The sequence below is a fragment of the Saimiri boliviensis genome, chromosome 12 (assembly GCF_048565385.1).
Source record: "Saimiri boliviensis isolate mSaiBol1 chromosome 12, mSaiBol1.pri, whole genome shotgun sequence".
Classification (NCBI taxonomy): domain Eukaryota; kingdom Metazoa; phylum Chordata; class Mammalia; order Primates; family Cebidae; genus Saimiri; species Saimiri boliviensis.
Window position 1 is genome coordinate 12,785,791 of NC_133460.1, and position 19,591 is coordinate 12,805,381.

Below are 19,591 nucleotides of genomic sequence, written 5' to 3' on the forward strand. Positions count from 1 at the left end.
CTCTTGGAGTTGCATCACACGCACATTTAATTGACGCAAATTCAATTTTATGGGCTTAGTCGAAGAAAAAGGGGCAACGGGAGAAACAACTCTTTCTGGGGTGCAGGCAAAAGGTTATACTTCTGGAACAGCAGACGATCTAATCGGACCAACCCCTCCCTGAAACACAACTAGGAAGCCTAGAAAATATTTACAAGTATTAAAAAATCTATTTGAAAAAGGAGATCTGTTTGAAGGCAGGGAGAGTGAATAGGGCTGTTAAGAATCACAGGGGTAAGAGCAGACTAGAGAAAGGAACTCAAGAGATGTGGACCCAGCATCTTGGAGGTCTTCCCTCTTAAGGTGCTACTGATTCTGAGGAGAGCTGTCACAAGGCTGGGAAGCTGAGCAGAGCCTGCCACCGGCCCAGAGACTACAGTCTGAGAGTGAGGGTGACCTGGAAGCAGCCAGGAGTAAAGGGCACAGAAAGGTTAACAATGTGAGCAAATCCAAATTACTACTGATTATATAAAATAATAGGCTGGGTGCGGTGGCTCATGCCAGTAGTCCCAGCACTTTGGGAGGCCAAGGTGGGCAGATCACAAGGACGGGAGCTTGAGACCAGTCTGGCCAACATGGTGAAACCCCATCTCTACTAAAAATACAAAACTTAGCCAGGTGTGGTGGCAGGTGCCTGTAATCCCAGCTACTCAGGAGGCTGAGGCAGGAGAATTGCTTGAACCTGGGAGGTGGAGGTTGCAGTGAGCTGAGAGCACGCCACTGCACTCCAGCTCTGGGTGACAGAGCAAGATTCCATCTCAGAAAAAAAAAATCAGTAGTAATAATCACTAGAAATAATGTCTAGTGGTGTTTAAAGGCTAGAGAGAGTTAAAATGCATGACAATAGTATTTAAGTTGAGAAAGGAGTAAATGGAGTTAGAGTTTTTAAGATACTTCCACTAAATGAGAAGTGGCAAACTTGCTAATTTAAAGTAAACCCTAGTAAGTCAAGAATGCATGTTGTAATCTCTGGTAATGACTAGAATAATAATTTAAAAAGAATGTATAACTACCAAGCTGATAGAGAGAAAAAAAAGAGAAATAGCACAAAGCAATCAGTTCAAAGGAAGGCAAGAAAGGAGAGAAAGAGAAAGATAAAACAGGAAGAACAAATAAAAGCAAACAATAAGATGGTAGATGTAAACTCACATATATCAGCAATTACATTAAACGTAAATGGACTATATGCTCCCATTAAAACACAGAGATTGTTAGAGGATTAAAAATAAAAACCAATTACATGCTGCTTATAAGAGACAACCCTTAATATAAAGATACAGAAAGTCTGAAAGGGAAAGGATAAAAAACAATACACCATGTAAATACTATCCAAAAGAAAGCTGGAGTAGCTTTATATCAGACAAAGCAGATTTTAAGGCAAAAAGCATTACCAGAGTGAGAGACAATGCATAATGATAAAAGGTTCAGTTCCCTTAGAAGATATAGTCAAATTCTGTATGTGCCAAAAAAGACATCCCTTCCCTGCCCCAGATACAGAGTAAAGCATATACAGCCCACCCTCCAGATGTTGCCTGGAGGAGAGTGAGCTGGTTTGTGATTCTGCTGCACCTTTAGGAAGTTTCAGGTTCCTTGTGCCTCTGGTGGTGTGAATATCCCAGTGTCCTGGGCATGATGCCACATTTCCCCTACAACTCTGACCCTAAACAAGGCCAACTGCTTCTTCTGGGGCTCAGCCAAGAAGCTATGATTTTTCCCACAAGGAAGGAGAGATTGACTGTCTTGGGCTTACAGAGAGTTGACATAACTGTATGAGGTCATCTCTATACACCCACCCCTGCTACACTTCATCATCAGTTTGAGGGATTTCTAAGGGTAACTCTGGCCTCCTGCACTTTTTGCTGCCTTTACAGCCTAGTATCTAGGTGAGATGTGGCTCTACCATAATCCCATTTCAGTGTGAGAACAGTGACAATGCCAGAGTTTTCAGCTTTCCTCTTAGCCACAGAACTCTTTCTTCAAATTTGACTTACGTTACAGTCAAGGATATTTAATAAGTAAAGGCTGAGCTCCAATCCTGTTCAAAATAGGAATTCCACTACCTCAAATAGTATCCCCTTTAAGAGTAATGATGGAACAAACTGCCCTAACAACTATATACCAGGAATAGCTGGTAATCTGATCTTTATTAAATGGACCCAGTGACACATTTTTTTTTTTTTATATGAATGCATGCTTCTTTGCCATGGTGGCCAGGAAGCTCAGAGTTACAACTGTGACTACTTTAGCCATTCATTTGTTCACCCCCTGGTTTCAAATTATTTTTCTACTCTTGTTTTCTCTCCAATCTCATTTCCTCAAAAAAAAAAAAAAATTTTTTTTTTTTTTTTTTTTGAGACAGAGTCTTGCTCTGTTGCCCAGGCTAGAGTGTAGTGGTGCAATCTCAGCTCACTGCAACCTCTGCCTCTCAGCTTCAAGCAATTATCGTGCCTCAGCCTCTTGAGTAGCTGGGATTCCAGGTGTGTGCCACCATGCCCAGCTAATTTTATGTGTGTTTTTAGTAGAGATGGGGTTTTGCCATGTTGCCTAGGCTGGACTCAAACTCCTGGGCTCAAGCAATCCACTTGCCTTGGCCTCCCGAAGTGCTGGGATTACAGGCGTGAGCCACTGCACCCAGCCTCCTCAAATACTTTTCAAAGGCTTGTGCTACCCACTGTGTATCAAATTTGTCAGTCCATGTTAGAACTTTTTGGAGAAAGGCAGATCATAAATTAATTAAGCTCTACTTCTCCAAGTGCTGGACATGAAGGCACATATTATGGGTTGAATTGTGTCCCCTGAAAAGGTCATTGAGGCCCTAACTCCTAGTACCTGTGACTGTGACCTTATTTGGAAACAGGGCCTTTGCAGATGATCAAGTTAAGATGAAGTCATTAGGTTGAGCATTAATCTGTCTTTATAAAAATGGCAGATTTGGACACAGAGACAGAGACGTACATGGCGAATATCATGTACAGATTGGAGTTATGTTGCCATGAGCCAAGGAACTGTCAGAAGTTAGGAGAGAGGCCTGGAATGGACCACCCCCCAGTGCCTTCAATAGATAGCCCTCACCAACACCTTGAATGTAGACTTGGAGCCTCAAGAACTGTGAGATGATACATTTCCAGCGCGTAAGCCACTCTGATCACAGCACTTTGTTACGGCCACCCTGGTGAACTAATACTACTGTATGCTGGAAGAGTCAACAGATACATGGTTCAACTTTTAAAATATTAATAGTAATACCTTTATATTGATGAGCATGAGAAAAAAGTGTAACAAGGGACTCAAACCTCTGGGTTCCAGCCATGTCACTGCTTAGGACCCACTGATGTGGGTATGTCATTAGGCAAGTAATAGTTCGGTTGGCACACGAGGGGCTTACAGTGGAGCAGTTAAGAGCAGAGATTCTGCAGCCAACGTTCTCAAATACTGGCTTCATCCCTTACAGGCTGTGTGATCTTGGACAGACTCCTCAATCTCTCTGTGCCCCCGTCTGCTCTCTACAAGAATATCGATAATAGCAGTACCTACTGCACCGGACTGTGTGGATGATTAAACGCAAGATGACATACGCAGTCCTACACACAGCTTGGGGGCTAGTTCGGTGCGTTGTAAGTACTAGCTCTTAATTTTGTTACCTGAATATGGAAAAAATAGTAATCACGGCACATACAAAAAGGGGGAAGTCCCAGCTAGCTCAGTAGGACGCTGGGAGTGTGCCGCTCCCGCCAGACTAGGGGTTCTGGGGGGTTTTGTGCAGTGGCAGACTTTTTCACCAAGTTGTTCTGGAGGCACTTCTGAAAAGCCGTTTAGATTGGTTCACATACAGTGAAGACAGTATCAGCGAGATCGACTGGAGGCTTGCCTACCTCAACAGCAGTCAGTGAGGCCGATCCAGGAGATGCAGAAGGAAGAACGGCACCCGGGGCTCCCGCCCCGACTCCTCACCTGCTGTGGGGGCTCCCGGAGCAGACTCAGGCCTGCATCCCGCCCCATGCCTTTTTCTCCTCCCTCTCCCCTTCTCAGCTCCCATCTGACCAAAGCTGACAGAACCCAAATTTGACAGACTTTTCTGACATCTTCCATGTTCTATTTGGCTCTCGACCCCTACAGATCATTTCTCCATTATCTATTTAACAAGGTGACACCTCTGTGATGCTATCGGCCCATGCCGACTGGGGTTGCCTCCCACTCCTGCCTTCCTCGAGTCCCAGGCAGCACTCTTTCCAGGCTCTGGGTCCCACCAAGAAGAAGTCCCCAGGAATCAGTCTGGGGCTAGCTCTGCCCCACTGGAGTCTGGCTCCTCCAACACCTTGATTGAGACTTGGCACCTCGAGCACTGTTGAGATGACCCATCTCCATTGTTCAAGGCGCTCTGACTGCGGTACTCTGAAGGCCCCACTGGGATGCAGGCTCCAGGTGGCCACAGCTCCTCCTTGCTCACTACGGGCTGAAGCAGGATGCACATCAGAGACCTAGGACCAGAGTCCCGGCACTGTGCGGCTTGTGCACTCGCAGACCCCAGCTCCGGGACCTGGGGCGCCCCAGTCTCCTTTGCTAGTGACACTGACTCAGATCCGACCCCAGTGCCTTGGTCTGTTTTCTGTTGCTTATAACAGAAAAACAGAAACTAGGTAATTTCTAAAGGAAAGGAACCTAGTTCTTATGGTTACAGCAGCTGAGAAGTCCAAGGTCAGGGGTGCTGCATCTGGTGAGGGCCTTCCTGCTGGTGGGGACTCTGCAGGGTCCCGAGGCAGTGTGTGGTGAAGGAATGAGTGTGCCAGCTCAGGTCTCTCTTCCTCTTCCTATAAAGCCACCAGTCCCACTCCTGTGATAACCGTTTAATCCATTAACCCACGAATGCATTAATCCATTGGACGAGCTTCATGAACTCTTCACCTCTTAAAGGGCCCAACTCTCAATACTGCCACATTGGGGATTAAATTTCAACGTGAGTCTCAGAGGGGGCAAATATTCAAACCATAGCGCCCAGCCACATGACGAGCCGTGGCCCCCCCATCACTGCAGGCTCCTCGGTGCCCAGATTCTCACCCGAGGTTGTTGAGGATAGAAAGTCACAACTAGTCTCATACCTCCAACTGGCTCCTTAGCAAGCCCAATTACTGTGGGGGTCCATCCCCTGGTAACATTGAGACTGAGCCCCTACCCTCTACATCTTCAACCACCTGGTCTCCTCCCTGGTCACTTCGCATCCTCCCCAGCTCCCTAAAGGCCAGGCTTCTGTGGCTTCATGTGGCAGCCAGAGGAATCTTGTTGAAATGTGAACCAAGTCATGGCAGCCCCGGCTACAAAGCCTCAGCTGCCACTTGCCCGCTCTGTGCCTCAGTTCCTCATCTGTGAAATGGGGACAATTGCAGAACCTACCTTAAAGGCTAGTTACAAGGGTTATATGAGATGACAGAAGTAAAAGCTTACGACAGTGGCTGGCTTGCCCTAAGTGGTGAATAAATGTAACCTCCCATTTCATTAAAAGATAGACAGAGACGGTCTTTTCACTAACAACTCTTTTGTACCTTCAGAACTGTGTATTATTTGCATGTATTATTACCCATCTAAAGTAAGCAAGTTCATTTATGAGTAAACCAAAAATAAGGGAAATTTTCAATGATCACCACACCTTGGTTGGGGAATTGGAAAGTCACTGTCATGGTTACTTTCTTTTTTTGAGAGGAAGTTTTGCTCTTGTTGCCCAGGCTGGAGTGAAGTGGCACAATCTTGGCTCACTGCAACCTCTGCCCCCAGGGCTCAAGCGATTCTCCTGCCCCAGCCTCCGGAGTAGTGGGATTACAGGTTGGAGCCACCATACCCAGATTTTTTTTGTATTTTTAGTAGAGACGGGGTTTCACCATGTTGACCAGGCTGGTCTCAATCTCCTGACCTCAGGTGATCCTCCCGCCTCTGCCTCTCAAAGTGCTAAGATCACAGGTGTGAGCCACCAAGCCTGGCTGTCATGGTTACTTTTATGCGTTGACTTGGCTGGGCCACAAGCAACCCGGATATCTGGTCAAAAATTGTTCAGAGTGTTTCTGAAAGAGTGTTTCTGGATGACATTAACATATTCATCAGGAGAGTGAGGCAGATTGCCCTCCACGATGTCAGTGTGCCTCAGCCAATCAGTTGACAGCTTGGATCACACAAAAAGATCAGCCCACCCCGAAGTGAAGGAGATGTCTCCAGCCAGCTGCCTTTGGACTTCGCCTCCAACGTGGCTCTTCCTGCACGGCGGCCTCTGAACTACAGCACTGGCTCCTCTACATTTGCAGGGGCCAATTCCTTATCCTAAACTCTCTCTCACTCTCTCTCCGTATCCTTTTAGTTCTGCTGCTCTGTAGATCCCTCCCTAGTACATCTGCAGCTCGGCCCTCTGCAAGGAGGGGTAATGGAGTGGGGCCTGCCATCACGGCACCCCAGAATGACCCAGCCCCCGCCCGGCTCCCCTGCTCAGGGGCCCTTGGAACTCTTACTGGAGCACATCCTCTCCTGGTCTGGGAACACAGCGGGAGCTTGGGGAGTCAGGTCTGGCTCAGGTTTGGTGGTAACGGAAACCTCAGCATTGTCCTTCCGCTTCGCAGACAGATTCCTTTCCCTCTTATGACCTGTAGGAAAACAAGTGTTTAATGTAAGACACTGAGCGCGAGCACGTTGGGCATTCTGTTCAGGCGTTTGTTCATTATTCATTCACTTGCTCATTCAACAAATGTCTGTGGAACTACTTTGTGTAGTTTGGGATTAGAGACGTGAATAATGCAGGCGACGAAACAAGTTTGCTGAGAGCCACGGTGAGCCCAGCACCACATTTCAGTAAGTACATAAAAGATTCGAGAACACGCATAGGTCTTCAAATTTTAACATTTCTTGGCTAGGCGGCCAGGAGGTGCCTCACACCTATAATCCCAGTGCTTTGGGAGGCTGAGGTGCGAGAATTGCTTGAGTCCGGGAGTTAAAGACCAGCCTAAGTAACATAGTGAGACTCTGTCACTACAAAAAATGAAAAAAAAAATAGGCTGGGTGCGGTGGCTCATGCCTGTAATCCCAGCACTTTAGGAGGCCAAGGCGGGTGGATCACCTGAAGTCAGGAGGTTGAGACCAGCCTGGCTCACACGGTGAAAACCCATCTCTACTTAAAAAACAAAAATTAGCTGCGCACGGTGGCAGGGACCTGTCATCCCAGCTAGTTAGGAACTGACACACAAGAATCGCTTGAACCCAGGAGGTGGAGATTGCAGTGAGCCGAGATTGCGCCACTGCACTCCAGCCTGGGGGACAGGGCAAGACTCCATCTCAAAAACAAACAAACAAACATACAGACAAACAAAAAAACCCAGGTGTGGTGGGACGTGCTTGTAGTCCCAGATACTCTGGAGGCTGTGGCAGGAGGTTCACTCCCAGGAATCTGAGGCTGCAGTGAGCTATGATCGTGCTACTGCACTTCAGCCTGGGGCACAGGGTGAGACCTTATCTTAAAAAAAAAAAAAGAAAACAAAACATGCAAAATGTCAAGAAATTCAAATTCTTTCTTTTCACGTTAAGCCCCAGTATCACTCAACCTGTGCCTGGCATCGACTGTCCTACAGCCTGTTCCTTCACACCCGGAATGATTGTCATATCCCCTGCTTCTCCAGGATGGGACTCGGTCACTTCCTCAGAACCCCGTCCCCTTCCTCCCCGTCTCCCCGCAGCCACGCTGTCTGCAGGCCCAGTGGGTCCCACACAGGACTGTTATTAACACCGCTCTGATCACTTGCTGCTCCCGCATGTGCGCCTAACACCTTTGTTTATTTGACAGAAGTTCCCTGAGGGGCTGCAATGTGTCACGTGTGTGCTGCATGCCAGGGAAGTGGAGGGTAAGAGCCGGCCTGCCCACAGGCTGGTGGATGGGAAGGTGCGGTGGGTGGAGGGAAAGACAACCGGGGTCAGTGATCCCAGTGCCGTGACGATGCTACGTTTGTGGTGGGAGTACGAAGAAAGCTTTGTGGAAGGAGCAACTTCGGAAGAAGTTGGAGGAGGAAAAAGCAGAGAGCCAGGTTTCAGGGTTCTGAGTGGAGCGGAAAGGGACTGTGGTCAATCTGGGCAGAGGGAACAGCTGAGCAAGGGCCTGGGGTGAGAGAGAACACGGTGGGATCATGCCTGATGGACAAATGTCTTCTCTGGAGATGTCAATGATTGGGTGTGGATTTTCCAGGGCTGAATTTTCTTTTTCTTTCTTTTTTTTTTTGGAGAGGGTCTCACTCTCATCCAAACTGGAGTGCAGTGGCATGATCATGGCTCACTGCAGCCTCAGCCTCCCAGACTTAAGCACTCCTCTTGCCTCAGCTGCCCAAGCAGCTAGGTCTAAAGGTGTGCACTACCATGCCTGGCTAATTTTTTAAAAGTTGTTTTGGTAGAGATGGGGTCTTGCCATGTTTCCCAGGCTGATCTGGAAGTCACGTGACCCTCCCGCCTTGGCTGCCGAAAGTGTTGGGATTACAGGCATGAGCCACTGTGCCTGGCCCCCTCCAAACTCATACATTGAAATCCTAGCCGCCAATACCCCTGACTGTGACTCTTTTGGGCACAAGGCCTTCAAAGAGGTAATTAAGTAAAAACAAGGTCATATGGGTGGGCCCTAATCCAATATAATCGCGTTCTCCTAAGAGATTAGGACACAGACATGTCCCAGAGGGACGACCACGTGAAGACACAGAGAAAACAGCCATCTACAAGCCACCAAGAGAGGCCTCAGAAGAAACTGACTCTTGATCTCAGGCTTCCGGTCTGCAGAACTATGAGACAATAAACGTCTGCTGTTTAAGCCCCCGAGTCTGTGGCCCTTCTTCCTGGCAACCCTAGCAAACTGATACATGATCTGATTCCAAATATTCCCTCATTCCTCTTTCCTGAGGTTCACCATGGTTCAGAAACGACTGTCTTCTCCTAGGGCTTTTAACGTTGTAGGTCTGGGAGAAGAAAGAGAGAAGAGGGCAGAAGGGAGAAGGGAGATGAGGGAGACAGAGAGGGAAAGGGAGAGGGAGAGGGGAGAAAAAGGGTCTTGCTACATCTCAGAGCTTTTCAGTTACTTGTCAATAAACAGTCCCTTAGTTTAAGCTATTCGGTATTAGCCAACTGGTTTGCAGATACTGCAAAACACCTTACAATGTACAGAACAGACACCTGCAACTATCTGTCAGGAATCTACCCTCTGGAATTTCAAGGAAGCCTTTGGGAAGCTCTACATCTTGCAGTCAACAGAGACCTGCCTGACACACCTCACTGGCCTGTGAGGCACTCTACCCAAAGCAGAATGCAAAGGACCACTGGAAGTTTAAGTCCTTCTATGAGAGGCAGAGACACCAATGGCAAAGAAATGATACACGAGACAGAGCTCACTTTTGGAAGCCGGGTTAAATTCCAGCACCACGAGGGTGTCTGGGCCCAGGGGAGGGCGTCCTTCTGTCTCCTGTTGGCCGGGAACATCCTTCTGTGCCAAGTCCCCACTGGCAGGCGGGCGGTCGTCTCTGGGACAGCCCACCAGTGCTGGGTCCTCTGGCTCAGGCTCAGAGAGTATGTCTTCCTCAATAGAGTCATACTCATCGCTGGAACAATCCTTTTGTTTCCTTTGTACATTTACGCTCAGTTTCAGGCTTTTTCTCAGCTCCTGCAAAAAGCCCAGAAGAGAGACGAGAGATAAATATGGTACCTTGAGAAAAAACTTATTTGAAAATAGATCATTTGAACCAAAGCAGTATTCTCCGCAAACTAACATTTAACAACATCATCTCAACCCCTGTGTTGTCATTGCTTCGAAGGTGAGAAAAAAGGCAGAGGAAAACAAGCAACTCCCTAGACGGAGCAGTACTGTTAATATTAATCGTGGTGTCTGTATCCCCGAGATGCCAGGGGAAGGTAGGGGGAGCACACATGTGAAGGAGAGGGAGAGAGAAACAGACAATATGGCTTGTTAAAATCTGGGGCTTGTTCAAACAGATTGCGGAGTCCCGCCCACTGATTCAGCGGGTCTGGGATGGGGCCTGAGGATTTACATTTCTAATAAGGTGATCCTGATATTGCTGGTGCAGGGACCTCACTTTGAATATGAACTCCCCAAGGCCTCCAAATAACCCTGAAACTCCAGATGGTAAAATGTCTGGCAGGTAGTTGTTGGGAGCTGTCCCGCATATTGTAAGGTGTTGAGCAGCATCTAAATGTCATACTGTTTAGCGCTTAAAAACAACGGCTTGACAATTTTTTTCGTGTTTCTTTTGTCTACATGAAATTGTAGATTCCTTACGGCTAAGCATTAAGATCTATACTTAGAGTGACCAGGACATGAATCACCCAAACCAAGATACCAAGATACTTCAGAAAGAAAGCGAGCACTACTATATTTATACTGGGACAAAAAGTATAAACGGAGCCGGGACAGTGGCTCATGTCTGTAATCCCAGCACTTGGGGAGGCAGAGGCAAAAGGACTGCTTGAGACCAGGAGTTCAAGTCCAACCTGGGCAACACAGTAAGACCCTGACTCTACAGAAAACAAATAAAAATTAGCTGGGTATGGTGAGGCATGCCTATAGTCCCAGCTACTCAGGAGGTTGAGGTAGGAGGATCACCTAAGCTTGGCAAGTTGAGGCTGCAGTGAGGTATGATCGCCACTGTACTCTAGCCTGGACACACACACACACACACACACACACACACACACACACACACAACTGTTTGGGCAAACCAGTATGTTTGGTCAGCCTAGCTATACTACCCCTTGTAGCCTGTATAGTATCCAATGTAGTTCTAAGAAAATGAGAAGCAATCAATAAAGGTTTGATAATTGACCAATAAACCTAATAGTTATCATAGTAGGCTGAATAAGGGCTCCCCAAAGATGTCCACGTCCTAATCCGTGGAACCTATGAATTCCTGAGGGCTCAGCAGGAAGTGAGGAACACTGTGTAGAACACTTCATCATCTTAGAGAAATCATCCTACACAGACCGATGACAGAAATCTAGATGTTACAGGCACCACTGGTGAGGACTCAGGAAATGAACATGTAATGCACATGTAACCGAAAACTGGAGCCCAGGGAATCCTGTTATGTAGCAGCAGAACTCAGCTGATGGTGTCCTATAGTGCTGTGAAAAGCAGAACTTGTAAGAGATGAACTTGGATATTTAACTCAGGAGATCTCCAAGAAAAGTGCTGAAGATTCAGTCTGTGTTTCTCTTGCTGCTTAAAGTAAAATGTGAGAGGAAAGAGACAGACTGAGGGAAGAACTGTTAAGGAAAAGGGAACCAGGACTTGGCGATTCAGATGAATTTTAGCCTATCCAGATTGCAGAAGATTCTAAAATTAGGAGATTCACTGTCAGAAAAGTATGCTGTGGAGAGAAAACTAAAGGTGTGGCTGGACAACCTTTTTTCTTGTACCCCAGAAGGGTGCAAAGTATTCAGTCATATGGAGGGCTCTTTGAGGAGATTAGACATATGGCTCATGGATTCCCTTGGACATCTCAGCGGAAGCCAGGACAGAGAGGGGATTTTACAGGAAAGATTTGCAGAGGAGTCCCTTGTCTAATGGAGCAAATCCTAGAGACATAGATGGGAGTCCCACATGAATTTTGAGAATGTCATACCAGCAGAAACACTGCCAGCTTGGACTGAATGAGAGAAAGAAAACAAAATGAAAGAAGGTTGTCAGACTCCCCAAAATTCTACAAGCAGGAAATTGGCTGATAAAATGGCTCATCTGCAAACACATGCTGTTCTTCCTGAAAAAGGAAGAATGACTCCAAGGATGGAGCTGTGGGCCAAGAGAGCAGAGACTCGAACCACAGAGAATTATTCCTAGGTCTTGAAAACTAATTTTGTTCTTTTTCCCATTCTGTCCAAGCTGGCAGTGTTTCTGCTGGTATGTAGCTTTCAAGGCCTGGGAAATCCATGAATCCAATGTAATCACAGGGGTCCTTATGACAGAGAAGCAGAAAGATCAGAGTCAGATAGAGAATATGTGAATGGAAGCAGAGGTCGGGGAGGAGCAGCCTATAGTGCTGGCATTTAAACAGGAAGACGTGGCCAGAAGCCAAGGAATGTACGTAGGTAGCCTCTAGAGCCTGAAAAAGGCAAGGGAATGAACTTTCCTCTTAAGCCTCCAGAATGAATTTAGAACTGCCAACACGTTGATTTGAGACCAGCAAAACCGATTTTGAATTTCTGACCTCCAGAACTAAGCCACCAAGCTTGTGGCAAGTCGTTACAGCAGCAAACAGGAAATTAATACAGCTGACTCTTTTTAGAGTTCTCCCCCTTCCATTCCTTGATATCAAGTATTGGTGATACACATATATTAAAATTAATTATCTCTGTTGCCCAGGCTGGAGTACAGTGGTGTGATCACAGCTTACTGCAGCCTTGACCTCCTGGGCTCAAGCAAGCCTCCCGCCTCAGCCTCCTAAGCAGCTAAGACTACAGGTAAGAGCCACCACACTCAGATACCAATGATATTTACTGGGCAACTAGAATACTACCTGGCACATAATAGGTGCTTAACCAATACCTTCTGAATGACTGAATAGAATCCATTGATGACTGGTGGTGGCTGTGGGCAGATGTAGCATGCCTTCATACCTAGGAGGTGACATTGGTGACAGGACCCTTAGCAAGTTATTTACCTCCTCTAAGCTGCATTTTGACACCCATAAAAATAGATGAACAAATCCCTACCTTGCAGAATTGCTTTAAAGCAGAGGTCTGAACTGGGAATAATTTTGTCCCCCCACCCAACTCTAGGGGACATCTGGCAATGACTTGAGATATTTTTTATCACAACTGGGGCAGAGGTGTCCTACTGGCATCTATTACATGGACACCAGGGATGCTGCTAAACATAACAGAATGTTATGAGACAGCCCCACAACAAAGAATGATCTGGCCAAAATGTCAGGGTTGAGAAATGATTAAAGCAAGCATGGGCTCACCACTGGCATTTAAAAAGATAACTCCAGGTCTCCTAATTGAGTGTATTGAGATGGTTCACCCAGCCTTCATGCAAACCAGACTGAGGTCGTGGCTTCTGTCTTCAGAGTCTGAGAGAGGTGGGCAATATCAGGGGCAACAGATTCACTGCTCCTCCCCAGGGAAACATGAGTTCCCAGGTGACCTGCTGTTCAACAGCAATTTCAGCAGCTGAAAAACTAGTCATCCTTTATAGTAGAATAATGCTCTATACTCTATAAAACATTTTCAACCCTTTCTCTCTTTTGATCCTCAGAAGAACCATGCAAGACAGATAGGTAGAGTAAAATGCTGGGATGACACGAATTCAGTTAAACAAGATAGGCTATTGGCTCTTAACATTTGGCCCAACTCCCGTTCTCAAAGGAGGTCAAGTTAGGCTCTGTTCTGCTGGGGTGGGGGCGAGGCTGGGTAAAAAAACAATGGGCATGCCCCTGTCTCTGCAGCCCCTATTTTGCCCAGTCACTGTGAATCACATTCCTAGCTGGGAGACTGCTGTCACTGTCCAGGAAATCTCGGTCCCAGGGCCCAGAATCATCCCCACTGATATCTAAGGCAGACTGCGACCACCAGACGTGGCCAGTTCCAGGAAGGTTTTGGAGGGGGCATTAGGACCCTTGAACTCGTGATCAGCTGAGTAGACTTCCTCTGGCTTCTTCATGCCATTCACTAAGTTGCAACCCCACATTTTGAGTGATTGAATTGTGGGGATTCCCCAAAATTTGAGGAACTGTGACCAGCCTTTATGCTGGTTGAACTCACAGTGATTCAGTGGCAGAGCTGTGACTTCTGCACTCTGCCACACCTCCTTGCTCCTTCTAGGTTATCCACACATAACACAGACTCTCTTGCTTCTGTCATGTCCCTGCCAATGGGGAGGACAATAAGGGAGCCACCATTCATTAAGGCTTCACGCATGCGCATGGGCTTAGGTGCTGTGCTAAGGGCAGAGGTGGCCGTGGAGAGTGAGATGGCAAACCTCTGGCCTTATAGGAGTGTACACTGTGGGGCAGGAGGAGACAGGCAGGTAATGCATCACGAAATATAAAAGAGCATTTCAGAGGTGGCCGGGATTGTGAAGAAAGCCCTTGTCTGAATGACGCGACAGGGCTGAGGGAGTCCTGATGAATGGTGGTCAGGGAAGGCTGAGTGATGAAGAGCCGCCCAGTAGTGTCTGGGGCACAAGGCCGTCTGTGGGTAGGGATGGCAGAGGCAAAGGCCAGGAGGCAGGAACGGCTGGAGGGCATGTGCTTCCTGGAGGGAGGCAGCAGGCACGTGGGACAGGGCTTTGTGGGCCTCACGGATTTTGTTCTACGCACCAAAGGGTGCTAAGCAGAGACACAGTGTTATCTGATTTCTGCTTTGATTTTTTTTATTGATTTATTTTTTTGAGACGGAGTTTTGTCCTCGTCCCCCAGGCTGGAGTGCAGTGGTGAGAATTCGGCTTACTGCTACCTCTGCCTCCCGGATTCAAGCGATTCTCCTGTCTCAGCTTCTCAAGTAGATGGCATTACAGGCACCCGCCACCAGGTCAGGCTAATTTTTATATTTTTAGTAGAGATGGGGTTTCACCATGTTGGCCAGAGTGGTCTCAAACTGCTGACTTCAGGTGATCCGCCTGCCTCGTCCTGCCAAAGTGCTAAGATTACAGGCGTAAGCCACTGCGCCTGGCCTGATTTCTGATTTTAAAAGATCTCTATGGCTCTTGGATGTCCAGTGGATTTTAGGGGGCAGGGCAAGGGTGGAAACAGGGCTACCAGCTTCGCTGCAGCTGCAAGTGAAAGAGGAAGGTGGCAGCGGAGGTGGGACGGGGAGGAGGCCTCGAGATCTATTCTAAGGCAGAGATAACAGAAATGACTGATTAGAAATAAATCATGTGCATACCCTCTGACGCAGCTCTTCCAGAAATTTATCCTTCAGTCCTAAGTACACAAGATTGTTGAGGCATCCTTTATAATAGAGAATGGTCCACATGGTCATTAAGGAAAGATGGATTAAATACCTAAAAGAGCAGGTGTCCACTGGGCCCCAGGCAGCTCTTACAAAGAAAGAGGTAGCTGGACTTCTGCACTTCTTTGGGGCAGATATCGAGATATACATTTAAGTAAGAAGCAGCATGTTGAAAATGTACATATAACACAAACTCAATTTTTAAAATAATTGTTCATTTCTATGCATGTATGTTAATGTGTATGCATATATGCATATAAAAAGTCTGGAAAAATAGGCAACTGACCTTTTTTTTTTTTTTTTTTTTTTTTTTTGAGATGGAGTCTTGCTCTGTCACACAGGCTGGAGTGCAATGGCACGATTCCAGCTCACTGCGACCTCTGCCTCCTGGGTTCAGGCGGTTCTCCTGCCTCGGCCTCCTGAGTAGCTGGGATTACAGAGGCCTGCCACCACGCCTGGCTAATTTTTTGTATTTTTAGTAGAGATGGGGTTTTGCCATGTTGGCCAGGCTGATCTCGAACTCAGGTGATCCACCTGCCTTGGCCTCCCAAAGTGCTTGGATTACAGGCGTGAGCCACCGTGCCCAGCTGGCCCCCAACTGTTAACAGTGATTTCTCTGAGAGCCTTTCAAGAACTTTTTCTGCTTTGTTTTTAAAATATGGCACGTGTATACCAGGTGTAACAAACCTGCATGTTCTGCACATCTACCCTAGAACTTAAAGTATAAAAAAAAATTTAGTATTAGCATGCCCCCAGTGTTGTAATTAGAAAAGAATGATATATTTACATTGACGTTTAAATCTTGTCCCTCCCTCTTGCAAATAAATAAATTCCCTAGAGGAATGGTGGGGAACGGTGGAATGGAGGACCCTGGACAGCCAGCTGCCTGAAAAAAATCATCTCTATCCCTGGAACACGTTTGGCTCCCAAAAGCCAATGACAAACAGCAGCACTGGGCACTGGAAGACAACGGAGCAGCATCTGTCTAACTCGAGAATAAAGTATCCAGCCAAGAGGTCCAGACTGAAAAGTAACAGACCGTCCATCTCAGCCAGAAACCCAGGGAATACAGAGGGCATTCATGAGCTCTTCTCGGAAAATATCACACAGGTGGCAAAATCTAGACCGACGAAAGAGGAAATCAAAATCAGGATGTAGGTGCGGAGAAGCTGTGATCAAAGGTCTAATGATAAGCGCCACAGCCACTTAGAGAATGAATAAATACTAGGCGTGTACACACATTAGGGAGATGGACAGAATGTGATGCTATAAACCTAAGCCCTTAGCTTAGTGAACAAAAATCAGCAGAGGGCAGGCAATGCGAGTGGCCTCATTTTCCACACCAGAAAGTCAACCCAAATGCATCTCAAATGGAAACAGAGTTGTTTTTTTTTTTTAAAGTGGCAACTCTAACCTCTTATTTCATAATGTATTAAACTGATGGCTATTTTAAGAAATAGTATTTCCCGTGATAAAGAAATTTGAATTTCAATAATTCCTCCTGTTTCAATTCGGTTTCTTTTTCTTCTTTTAAATTAATGGAAATTTAAATACCATGACTGTTAATTGCAAAATATATACAGGCCAGGGGCAGTGGCTCATGCCTATAATCTCGGCACTTAGGGAAACTGAGGCAGGAGGATGGCTTGAGCCCAGGAATCTGAGGCCAGCCTGGGCAATACAGTGAGACCACCCCCCAACTCTATTTTTAAAAAATTAAAAAATAAAACAAAAAAAAAATCCCTCTCCCCTAAGAAAATATATATAAAAGAGCAGCCTATAGATTCAGTGTGGCTGTCAGCTTCTTCGCAAAGGAAACAAATGTGTTTGCTCACACTGGATGAACCTAGACCCTGATCAGGCTCACGTGATCTAAACCATCTGTCCCAGGGGCAGAGGGGAGACAAACTAAGGAGCAACATTCCCTGGAGAAAGCCGTTCAAAACCTTTCCAGCCGGAAAGATGAGGACCTGGGGTTGGGGTTGGTTGCTTTGAAAACCCATCTGCCCGTGCTTCAAAGAGATACCATGCTGTGGGATCTACCAGGTGCTTTGAAGCCATCATCCAGAAATTCCTCTGAAGAAAACACACTTTAGAGCTTTGCTTCAAAACCTTGTTATATTTGATTTCAGTGTTCAGTGTTTAAAATGTTAAGTTCAAGCCCTTTCAACAGAAAGCCCTCTGCATGGAGGCCAGGCTGCCAACACAGCAGGTGGGAGCGGATGACAGGGACTGCACACAAATGGGTCTCCTCATCAGGGATCCAGGGAGGAGGCGGAGGGACGGAGGCTGACATAAAGACCTAAAGGTAGTTGCCAGAAGAACCACTGACTAAAATGCAGCAGGGGTTTGACGGTCAGGGAATTAATGCCCTCTATGCCTGGGCTTCCTCTTTCTGCCTACCTAGGAAAAGAGTGACATCAGGCGACCATCAGACATGAAGTTTTTGCAATAATAGTATCGGTAACTATAACATCAAAGACAACAGCTACTAACTGCTAAGCTTCTGTTACATTATTAGGCACTAAGCGGACTTATCTATGCACCTTAGCTCATTTCTTTTTCTTTCTTGAGGCAGGGTCTTGCTCTGTCACCCAGGCTGGAATATAGTAGCACCTCTTTGGCTCACTGCAACCTCCACCTCCTGGGTTCAAGCGATCCTCCCATCTCAGCCTCTAGAGCAGCAAGGATTACAGGTGCAGATCACCACAACTGGCGAACTTTTAATTTTTTTGCAGAGATGAGGTCTTACTGTATTGCCCAAGCTGGTCTCAAACTCCTGGGCTCAAGCAATCCTCCTGTCTCAGATTCCTGAAGTGCTGGGATTGCAGGCATGAACCATCACACCCAGCCACCTTATTTCATTTCAACCCCCTAATACACCAGTGCAGTAGGTCTCCTCATCTTCCAGGCTTGGAGGACATAGTGAATGTTCAAGGTCACATGGCCAGTAATGACAAAGCCCGGGTATGGAGGAATGACCTTCTGCATTCGTATTATATATCTGGCTCTGTATTAGTCTGTTTTCATGCTGCTGATAAAGACATACCTAGGACTGGGAAGAAAAAGAGGTTTAATGGACGTACAGTTCCACAGGGCTTGGGAGGCCTCACAATCGTGACAGAAGGCAAGGAGCAAGTCACATCTTACGTGAATGGCGGCAAGCAAAGAGGGAGAGCTTGGGCAGGGAAACCCCCATTTAAAAAACCATCAGAAAGGCTGGATGCAGTTGCTCATGCCTTTAATCCCAGCACTTTGGGAGGCCAAGCCAGGTGGATCACGAGGTCAGAAGTTCAAGACCAGCCTGACCAACACGGTGAAATCCTGTCTCTACTAAAAATACAAAAATTAGCCAGGTGTGGTGCCTTGCGCCTGTAATCCCAGCTATTTGGGAGGCTGAGGCAGGAGAATTGTTTGAATCTGGAAGGCAGAGGTTGCGATGAGCTTAGAGCCTGCCATTACATCTAGCCTAGGGGGCGACAGAGCGAGACGCAGTCTCAAAAACAAAACAAAACAAAACAAAACAAAAACCACCAACTCTCCTGAGATTCATTGACTATCACAAGAACAGCGCAGAAAAGACTCGCCCCATAATTCAATCACCTCCCACCTGGTTCCTCCCATGACACATGGGAACTGTGGGAGTTACAATTCAAGATGAGATTTGGGTGGGGACACAGCCAAACCATATCAGACTCCAAAGTCCAGACTCAACCATGTGACCATGTTTATTCCCTGCCTGGTACCAACTTGGAAGCAACAGGGCGGGATGAAAGTCTGGTACACAGTGGCTGTCCACTGACTTGCATAAAACGGATGAAACCTGCCCGTAAGAGCTTTAGACACAAAGCTGCCTGAGGCCACTAAACGTGTTCATGCATGTGTTAAGTTTGAGTGGATGAAGCATTAAACTTCTAACTCTACTTACAAAGGGGAATGAACTGGGTTCTAAGTTCTGGGCCTGACGCAGCTTGCCCTGTGTCCCCAGATGAATTGCTGAGCTTCAAGACCTCACCTTTGCTATGGGAAAACGTGCCCTGATTATCTCACCAAAAAAAAAAAAAAAAAAAAAGAAGAAGAAGAAGGCTGCTGAGGGGACAAAATGAAATTAACAGCTAGGAGTGTTTTGTGATTGCTTTAATAGGGTTGTAGTTTGTACAGAAAATTTAAAATTGTGATGATGTCGTCTTTTATTATTTCTCAGATGCTACTGAATCTGCCTATTAGACGCTTGGATGATTAGACCATGAGGCCACAGTGGAAACTTCAAGACAGTCCTCAAGAGCTAGCAGCAGTCTGGGGGCCAGAGGTGACTAACATGTAGCCAGAAAGGCCAGACCTCTAAAAATACAAAAAATTAGCTGGGCATGGTGGTGCGTGCCTGTAATCCCAGCTACTCAGGAGGCTGAGGCAGGAGAATTGCCTGAACCCAGGAGGTGGAGGTTGCGGTGAGCCGAGATCACGCCATTGCACTCCAGCCTGGGTAACAAGAGTGAAACTCTGTCTCAAAAAAAAAAAAAAAAAAAAAAAAAGAAAGGCCAGACCTCCCCAACTAGCCCCCTTCCCCCAGAACCCCAATAATGTCTCTCAT

At 46.8% G+C, this 19,591-nt stretch overlaps 1 protein-coding gene across 9 annotated transcripts in view; it reads right to left on the reverse strand.

Moving 5' to 3' along the window:
- The window catches only part of KATNIP (katanin interacting protein), a 226,564-nt gene that overhangs the window by 84,882 nt on the left and 122,091 nt on the right, over positions 1-19,591 (reverse strand). For all 9 annotated transcript variants that reach the window (XM_074381905.1, XM_074381899.1, XM_074381900.1 and 6 more), the window contains 2 exons: positions 9,430-9,697; positions 6,528-6,659 (listed from right to left, as the gene is read on the reverse strand). In XM_074381905.1, coding sequence (XP_074238006.1) covers positions 6,528-6,659; positions 9,430-9,697 — 400 coding nt within the window. The remainder of the gene's footprint in view (positions 1-6,527; positions 6,660-9,429; positions 9,698-19,591) is intronic.